The 9,642-nt window shown below is 48.6% G+C and overlaps 1 protein-coding gene and 1 pseudogene across 1 annotated transcript; one reads left to right on the top strand and one right to left on the bottom strand.

Annotated features, from left to right (window-relative positions):
• Window positions 1–1,307: 1,307 nt before the first annotated feature.
• On the bottom strand, window positions 1,308–1,857 carry Rnf183 (ring finger protein 183). Its single transcript, XM_057783514.1, is given in 4 exon segments — window positions 1,308–1,452; window positions 1,454–1,740; window positions 1,742–1,818; window positions 1,821–1,857. Coding segments are annotated over 4 exon segments (546 nt in total).
• Window positions 1,858–4,754: 2,897 nt separating this feature from the next.
• LOC130884389 (actin, cytoplasmic 2-like) lies at window positions 4,755–5,838 on the top strand (annotated as a pseudogene).
• Window positions 5,839–9,642: the final 3,804 nt, after the last annotated feature.

Genomic DNA, 9,642 nt, shown 5'->3' with positions numbered 1-9,642 from the left:
TCCTCTGTCCCTGTCCCAATTAGCTCAGAGAATATGGTGAGATAGTTGCCTAACTTACTTGCCACAAAGTTAAACAAAAGTATGTAGAGAAATGAAGTCAGTGGGGGATGTGAGCCTCAGCCTCGGTGCGGGCTCAGTGCCGTGGGCGCTGGGCTCAGTTTTGTAATGGAGGACTTTCCTCTGCATTGGAGCTGAAAACTATCTGGATTACTAAATCAAAGTAGAATTTATCTCTTGACTATTTTATAGTATCTTGTACCTTGACCCCTAAGGAATTTATAAATAAATGATACTTCTGCGAAAATATTTAGAGCAAATAAAACTGACAGCTTATTCTATAAATCAAAAAAAGTAAAATGTCTCCTGATTGTGGGACTGCTTCAAAGCCTGGAGCCAGAAGAACATGTTCAAACCAGAGAAGCAGCAGTTACACATGGTGTGGCTGTCTGTCCAGCAGCAGCTGGTCTGGCTAAATTTTAGATTTTTTTTGTTTTTGTTTTTTGTTTTTGTTTTTTTGTTTTTCGAGACAGGGTTTCTCTGTGGTTTTGGAGCCTGTCCTGGAACTAGCTCTTGTAGACCAGGCTGATCTCGAACTCACAGAGATCCGCCTGCCTCTGCCTCCCGAGTGCTGGGATTAAAGGCGTGCGCCACCATCGCCCGGCTAAATTTTAGATTCTTGATTCCTGGGTGGCATATGGAGGCGGAAGGCAGGGTCACCCCTGTGCCCCAGGCTGCTCAGCCTGAGGTGCAGCTGAAGCGCAGCTGAGGCCTCTCAGGCCCCAGGCTCTCACCAGCCAGCCCGCATGCCCTCCCTTCAATGGGGGGCCACCTGCCACCCCAGGAACAAACAGTCTCTTCTCTCTCAGCCTCTGACCAATAAATGGTTGTGGAAGGAAGAAACCAATGAATTAAAGAATGCAGGCTAATTTTACTGGGAATGGGGGCAAGAATCAGAGAAAGCTGAAAGAGGAGACAAACACATTAGCCCACAAGTTGAAACACCAGAACTGTCAGCAACGCATGAGCGGCTCAGCACAGCCCCAGTGAAAGATGTCTGGACCGTGCTGTCCAGCCCTTTGGCCACAGAACTCTATACCCCATAACCCCACAGTCCACCTGCAGGTCTCTCTAGCCCTTTGGCTTTTCATGTCGGGCCATCTCTGTTCTCCAAAGCAGACACATGGCCTAACCAATCCCTGGGCTCAAATGGGCAGTATTACAAGGAAAGCAACATCAGAGGAGGCTCGGTGGCCCCCATTCCAGCAATCACAAAGAAAGGCTCGATTCCTTGTGCTGGAACAGAGTGCTCACCCCATGCCCCAAAAGAACTGTTTAGTCCAAAAGGTGGACAAGATGAGCAGTAGGATGCCGCTGAGGATGACAGCCATCAGGTAGACAAAGGTCCGGAAGTGAGGGTTGTGGGTACACTCTCTGAGAGAGGAGTGGCTGGGGAGTGTTCTGAGGGGTTCCAGTCTGACTCCCAGGTTCCAGGCCAAGGTCCAGGGTATAGACCCGAGGCTGACGCAGTAAGTAACGGCTCTTGGGTTGGTCCTTGAGACGGAGCTGGTGGCCCTCGAGGATGATGTGGTGGGGTTCTAGGCGGAGCAGGGTCAACATGGCAGTGTCTGTAGGCAAGTCAGTGACTGGTTGCCCTGAAGCCAGCATGGTGGGCTGACGGCAGAGTGGGCAGAGCAAGCGGCGCCGGGCTGGAGCTACCAGGCTGAGGTGGACCAGCACTCCACGCAGCAGAGCAGGAGTGACAGCAGTCCAGCACTTTGGGAGTGTGGAACGTGTTGTTGAAGGGATTCCAGCAGACAGGCACTCAGCTGTGAGCTCTTGGCCCTGTGGCTCAGCCATCCTCAGATCACATGCGGGGAGCTTCACGGGATGTCCTGGTAGAGCAGAGGAAGATTAAAGCATACCCGTGGGCTGTCCCTGAGCTTCGTCTGCAGCCCTAAGCTCTGAGAGGCTAAAAGCTGTCTACACCCACATTTCACAGGTGGAAGAATGCAGCTCTAAAAGCATTTTGCCCAAGGACAGCCAGTCCTGGTCACTGACGTAAGTCTGAAGCTACATAGCCCGTCACCCAGGGTGAAGGCCTGAGCTACCCTATAAATCACCCTACCAGCAGCACCAGAATGAACCGGTAGTGGAGGGGACTGCCCTGGGGCTTTGGAGACGGCTACAAATTCAGCCTTTGTGCCCTGCAATTGCTCCAGGCTGCCTTGGCTCCCCGTGAGTTTCCTTCCCCGCAACCTCAAATCCCTGGCTAGAGCAGAGATGGGCTCTGTGAATTCCCGGGTGTGCCCCTCCGCTAGGGACCAGAGGCCAACTCTTCACAGTCGACTGACTCGTCCCGGTGAGCAACTCTTGAGAGGACTCCCTTACTCCGGCCCCAGATCAGTTCGGTGTTTCTTCAGTTCTCACCTTCCTCCTCCCACTTTCTCCCAGCACCCACCTGGGCTTCTGTGGACTGCAGAGGGGATCAGAGAGACCACTCTTGAAGGGTATGTGTTTCCCGTCTTTCCCTCTACTGAATTGCCTAGCTTTGGGAAACTGCCACCTCCAGGCCAACGTTTCCATGACAGCATGCCCACAGCACCTGGAGCTGCCAGGTGGCCCTGACTGCAGCTTCAGCACACCTGCCTGGAGTCAGATCCAAAGACCTGCTAGAGTGGTTCCTGGGAGATCCCAATGAGCCATACACCCGCGTGCGTGCACACACACATATACACACACACAGGGTCTGGCAACCAATCGAATGTAGAGCAGGTACAGATTAGAGGGTGACTCTTCGCCCTGCAATGCCTGGACTGGAGAGGTAAGAGTGACAGTCTTCTCTTCTAGATCACCAGAGGGTGGGTCTTCTGGGGCTCCTCTCTCGTGGCCCTCATTTCTTTTCTAAAATGCTGGAACCTCCTCCTTGCACAAAGGAGTTGCCTGCCGCGTGCCTCACTTGCTGCACAAACCTATAAGATCTATCAGTCCCCAAAGCCTCATCCTCTCTTTGTCTTTTAACTACTGATTTTGGTAGCCACAACCAAAATAGGCAAACCTTCAGGACAGAGACGGAATGGGCTGTCCTGCCCACCTGGGAGAGGAGCATTCTGGCCCCGCTTTCCCACTTCAAACAGAAATGTTTGAAATTTATCTCTTGCCTATGCTGACCATTTAAATGATCTGAAGAGGTGAGTTGCTTCGGGGGAGGTTTCCAAGAAAACTTCGTGGAAACATTCACTTTATGCATGGAAACAAGAAGTGGTTCTGGCGAGTTATGACAGCACATGTGTGCACAACAGAGCACACACTGGGCCTGATGACACACGGGGCCTGACACGTGTCTCCGGATTCCCAGCCCACCATGTGCTGCGGTCACAAAGACAGAAGCTACATCCATTTAGTCCACCTGTAGGATGTGTGGAAAGAGCTGTTTCCTCTAAGATTCCTTGTGTCCCTTAAGATTCTCTGGGAGGGAACCTAGGACCTGTGCAAAGGAAGACTTCGGGGCAATGCGGCTTCCTGGAGATTTGACATGATGTTCTGTATCCTAGCATTTGGAACCTGAAGCAAAACCTGTTTCTACTTTTATCTTCCTGCTTTTGTCTAGACCTCAGTCACGGCTCAGACATGGAATAAGGAAGATGGCATGGCCATAACCAGAGCTAGGAGAGCTTCATGCAGTGAGCCGTCCATTCCTTCCTGAACACTGAAGGCTTGCTGCGTGCCAGGCGCTGAACTAGGTAGGCACTGATAGACAGGGGTGAACAAATCAACCATGGCACTCATAGGCTGCTGAGGCAAAAATGATGCCTCATGAGTAATGAGAAACAAAGAATTATATATAATTTACATAACTATAATTGTATATTTATTATACATAATTTTATATATATGTAATCATAATGTAGCCCTGGATGTCCTGGAACTCATTATGTAGACAAGGCTGGCTTCAAACTCACAGAGATCCAGACGCCTCTGCTTCCTAAATGCTGGGATTAAAGGCGTGCGCCACCACACCTAGTGAAATACGTAATATTTATTTATTTATTTATTTATTTATTTATTTATTTATTTATTTATTTATCAATCATGTATAGTGTTCTGTCTAAATGTATGCCTGTAGGCCACAAGAGGGCTCTCAATCACCGAGCCATCTCTCCAGCCCCAAAATGCATGATTTTAATGAATGTTACAAAGAACAAAAAAGAAAACTGGCTTGGGAGCCTGGCAGTGGTGGCGCACGCCTTTAATCCTAGCACTGGGGTGGCAGAGGCAGGCGGATCTCTGTGAATTTGAGGCCAGCCTAGTCCACAAGAGCTAGTTCCAGGACAGGCTCCAAAGCTATAGAGAAACCCTGTCTTGAAACTGCCCCCCCTCAAAGAAAAAAGAAAAAAAAAAGGAAGAAAGAAGATTGGTTTGGAATGGAAGTTTTCTTCAAAAAGCTGGGGTGGAGGAAGAACATGGCAAGCCCAGAGGTAAATTCTGCCAGTGTAAGAAACTGAAACGCCAGGATGGCTGAGAGGTTGGGGTAAGCAAGAGTTCAATATACTCAGAGTGAAAGCAGGAAGCAGTCTGTAAGTTCAGCAACACAGACACAGAGCCACAGAGATGTCTGTTCATTGCTGCACTGTGAACAATGACAAGACACTGACCCCACCTAGATGCCCATCAGGGTTAGTGGATTGCTCACACTCCACCGCTGGACCGCACTGCGTGTCTTTTCACTGCTCTGTCTCCCGCCTTCGCTGATCGCAATGGAAGAACAAATCGCTGCTCTCATTGGCAATGGCTCCGGCACGCACTTTGCTGGCGACGATGTCTCCAGGACCGTGTTCCCGTCCATCGTCGGGCGCTCCCGACACCAGGGTGTTATGGTGGGCATGGGCCAGAAAGACTCCTACGTGGGTGACGAGGCCCAGAGCAAGAGGGGTATCCTGGCCCTGAAGTACCCCATCGAGCATGGCATTGTCACCGACTGGGATGACAAGGAGAAGGTCTGGCATCACACCTTCTACAATGAACTGCGTGTGGCCCCTGAGGAGCACCCGGTGCTTCTGACCAAGGCCCCCCTGAACCCCAAAGCTAACAGAGAGAAGATGCAGATAATGTTTGAAACCTTCAATACCCGAGCCATGTACGTGACCGTTCAGGCAGTGCTGTCGCCGTATGCATCTGGGCGCACCACTGGCATTGTCATGGACTCTGGTGACGGGGTCACACATACAGTGCCCACGCCATCTTGCATCCAGACCTGGCTGCCCAGGACCTGACAGACTACCTCATAAAGATCCTGGCTGAGTGGATCTACGGCTTCACCACCACGGCTGAGCGGGAAATCGTGCGTGACATTAAGGAGAAGCTGTGCTACGTTGCCCTGTATTTTGAGCAGGAAATGGCCACTGCTGCACCGTCCTCTTCCTTGGAGAAGAGCTATTGAGCTGCCTGATGGGCAGGTGATCACCATCGGCAATGAGCGGTTCCGGTGTCCAGAGGTGCTCTTCCAGCCTTCTTTCCTGGGCGTGGAGTCCTGTGGCATCCATGAGACCACCTTCAAGTCCATCATGAAGTGTGATGTGGACATCCGCAAGGTCCTGTATGCCAACACAGTGTTGTCCGGTGGTACCACCATGTATCCAGGCACTGCCGACAGGATGCAGGAGATCACAGCCCTAGCACCCAGCACAAGGAAGATTAAGACCATTGCTCCCCCTGAGCGCAAGTACTCAGTCTGGATTGGCGGCTCCATTCTGGCCTCACTGTCCACCTCCAGCAGATGTGGATCAGCAAGGAGGGTATGACGAGTTGGGCCCCTCCATTGTCCTCTGCAAATGCATCTAGATGGACTGAGCAGGTGCCAGGCATCTGCTGCATGAGCTGATTTTGAAGTATCAATTTGCCCTGGCAAAGGTACACACTTCATGCTAGCCTCATGATACTGGAATAAGCCTTTGAAAAGAAATTTGTCCTTGAAGCTTGTATCCAATATCAGCACTGGATTGTAGAACTTGTTGCTAATGTTCAACCTTGTATTCAAGTTAACTGTTCCTTGGCATATGTTTGTACCCTGTGCATCTCTTGATTTAATCCCTAGTCATGCAGCTCAGTCACTTGGTGGCTGGGGAGAGCGTGCTGTGGACGCGAATCCCCAGCCTGCTGGACGTGTGAGCACCGTGCAGTGATCTGTGCAGGGTATTACCGACTGCTGACTTCCAGGATTTCCTGAGGCTCGCAGGGAAGGACAGGGTGGGAAAGTCCGAGCCTTAGGGCCCAGTCTCGGTTCTGGTGTTTTCCCTCCTGACTGCTGCGGGGTGTTAGTTACTTGCCTTGAGTTGGGAACGTTTGCACTGACATCTGTAAGTTTATATAAGGTTTTTTGTACTCAATTTAAGAAATGAGAAATTTTGGTTTTCTACTGTTCAGTGAGAACATTAGGCCCTAGCAACATGTCATTGTGTAAAGAAAAATAAAAGTGCTGCAGTAAAAACAAAACAAAAAAAAGGTTAATGGATTTTTAGAATAATTGTTATATATACACAATGGAGTTTAGTCAGCCATAAAGAATGAAATTATACAATTTGCAGGAAAGTGGATGGAACTGGAGGTTATCATATTAAACAAAATAAGCCAGAATCAAAATGAAAAATGTATGTTTTCTCTCATATGCAGAATCTAGATTTAAGTGTATCTGTTTTCTTTCTTTTTTAAAAAAAATTTATTTATTATATATACAATGTTCTGCCTGCATGTGTCTCTGCAGGCCAGAAGTTGGCACCAGATCTTATTATATGTGGCTGTGAGCCACCATGTGGCTGCTGGGAATTGAACTCAGGACCTCTGGAAAAACAATCAGTGCTCTTAACCGCTGAGCCATCTCTCCAGCCCCTCTGTTTTCTATATGTATATATGTTTATATGTATGTGTGTATGTATGTATGGATGGACGGACAGACGGAGGCTATACGGGTAACTAGAGAAGGTAGCTGGAGGAAAGAAGGAAATGCCGCATGCTTCTTCTCATATGTGGAATGGAGACACATATACACGTGTGCGTGTAGATGTGAGACATAAACAACATTGGCGGGAGGAGGGAGCAGCAGAAGAGATAAGGAGGGGTGGAGAGGGCAGTGAGCTGATGGATCTCAGCAAGAACAATGATGGACATGTATGAACATGACATTATGAAGTCTATTGGTTTTCTATACTGACTATAGCGTCTTAAATTGAAAAGGAAAGAAAGAAATGGTGGAGGCGGCATGAAAGATACCTGCAGAGACAGAACCAAGACCATTTCCAGACAGCTGGCAGGCATCCTGGGAGTGAGGTTATAGATTCTGGAACAAGTTGTTGGGGCTCATGAGCACTATTTGTTAGGACTATAATTCCAAGTGGGTCGCTTCATTTCTCTTGACTTCATTTGTCAACGAAGCTTTCAGCTAGAGCCCAGGCACAGAGGATGGACACAGACGGGAAGACGCTGAGGACTTAAAGTCAGTTCCCAGAACCCACATCAAGTGGCGCACAACTGCCCGTAACTCCAGCTCCTGAGCAGCCAGTGTCACTGGCCTCGGCCACTTCCTACACATGCACATACCCTGTTTTCTGAAAGGCGGTTTGTTTTTTTTTTTTGTTTTTTTTTTTATTGAAAAAAGAATTTTCCGCCTCCTCCCCGCCTCCCATTTTGAAAGGCGGTTTGTATTATTACAAAGATGGATGGAAGAGAGAGACATTCTGCAGTCTTCAAAACAATATGATAAAACATTTATTATGTATTATCTATGGTGTTCGTCTATGATATGTTATTAAGTATTAAAGAATCAGTGATAAGATAATTATAACAATCTACTTTGAGAAATATGTACACGATGGAAATGTATCTCCCAGAAGATAACTTACCAAGTGGGTTTTTTTGTTTGTTTGTTTTTTTTGTTTGAGGCAGGTATGGTCTCACTTTGTAGCCATGTTTGGTTAGCCTGGAACTCTGTGTAGACCAGGCTGACCTCAGACTCACAGTGATCTGCTGTCTTCTGTTTCCCAAGTTCTAGGCTTAATGGTGTGCACTACCACTCCTAGAAACAACTGCATGTCAATAGTCGTTATCAATGCGGGCAAAACCATCAATCTGGTTTGTTGCTAGAACTTTTGTTTTTAATTCTATTACTTAAAAATTAATGTTAACTTTGGGCCTGGAGAGATGGCTCAGCAGTTAAGAGCACTAGCTACCCTTCTAGAAGTCCTCGGCTCAGTTCCCAGTACCCATATGGCAACTCACATCTGTCTGTTACTCCAGCTCCAGGGAATTCAACACCCTCATCCAGACATACATGCAGGCAAAACACCAATGCACATAAAATTAAAATAAATAAATCACTAAAAAAGAAAGAAAAACTGTTAACTTTATTCTGGTAAGCTTGTCCTCCTATCCCTGAAGCTCTCCTCCGTCACCCTAGATCAGACCCACACTTTCTGAAGTGCCATGGCCACATCTAAATAAGAGATGCAGCTGTGCTTGGTCCTCACCAGAGCTGCTTGTCTCGGGCACCTACTGCACAGAGTTCCGTGTCTCTAGGAGACACTCAGTGACTTATGGGCCTTGGCTTCCCACCTGGACAACTCAGCAACGGCAAACACCTGGCAGTCGTTTGACCAGAACCTTGTCTGTGGCACCCTCCCCGTCATCACCATCCTGACACCAGGCACAGAGAACTGGCATTCTGATGGTACTTGATGGTTTCCTGGGGTCTGGTCCTTGCTAGGAGCTGAATATGGTAATACATCTAGAAAACGTAATTGCTTTTTCCAGCTGTTTCCATTTTCATGAGGTCATCTGATCTCTAAACCCAGCCTAGAAACAAGACTCTTGCTGAACTCAGTGACTTCACTTCTCTGAACTCTACTTCCCTCTGGTGAAGAGGCTTAGGACCCCTGCTTATAGGCTGCTGTGAGGATGGAGTCCCCTTAGCCTGCACAGTGAGCGGTCAGTACAGAAGCCAGCATGGTTTGTTAGTGTCCATCTGACAGATGAGGAACTAGCACTGGGGATGTAAAGTGGTGTGGCCAGGGCTTCAGAGCCAGGGTTGCAGAACTTGAAAACTGACCCAGGAGCCTGCCCAGGCTGCCCGGGTCAGAGTTCACACCAAGCAATGCTACCTGCTCCACCCCCTCCCACCCCTTACCTGGTAGACCCTCTCCTACTCACCAGCTTCAGCTCCTTCTCCTCTCAACACAGTTCCCAGCAGGTGCTTTGGTTCTTCTTCCAGGTCGCTGGGGTCAGCCTCATTTGCATGGTCTCCCAGCTCTTGATCCACTCCCTGGCTGGTTTCCTCCTCGGGTGACTTTGGCCCTCTACACAGGCAAGAGACCTGGATGCTTGCTTTTGTGACTCACCTTTGCTTTCTCTGAGCTGAGGAGGAAGTTCACTCATCCTTGCAAATGGGAGGAGCTCCTGCCTTCCCCTTACTCCTGGCTGACCTGCCTTGACTTCAGGGAAGTCAGAAGCATGGCTATTCTGAGGCCCTGCAATGAAGGCACACCAAGAGCTCTTAGAGAACAAAATACCGAGAACCCAGTAGGAAAGCAAAACAAAACAAATAAACAACAACAACAACAAAAAAAATTAAATGACCATTCAGTAAGCATAAGCAGG

The sequence above is a fragment of the Chionomys nivalis genome, chromosome 11 (genome assembly GCF_950005125.1).
Source record: "Chionomys nivalis chromosome 11, mChiNiv1.1, whole genome shotgun sequence".
NCBI classification, from domain to species: domain Eukaryota; kingdom Metazoa; phylum Chordata; class Mammalia; order Rodentia; family Cricetidae; genus Chionomys; species Chionomys nivalis.
The sequence above is the reverse complement of the archived record's forward strand: the minus strand, read 5'-3'. Positions and strand labels throughout refer to the sequence as shown.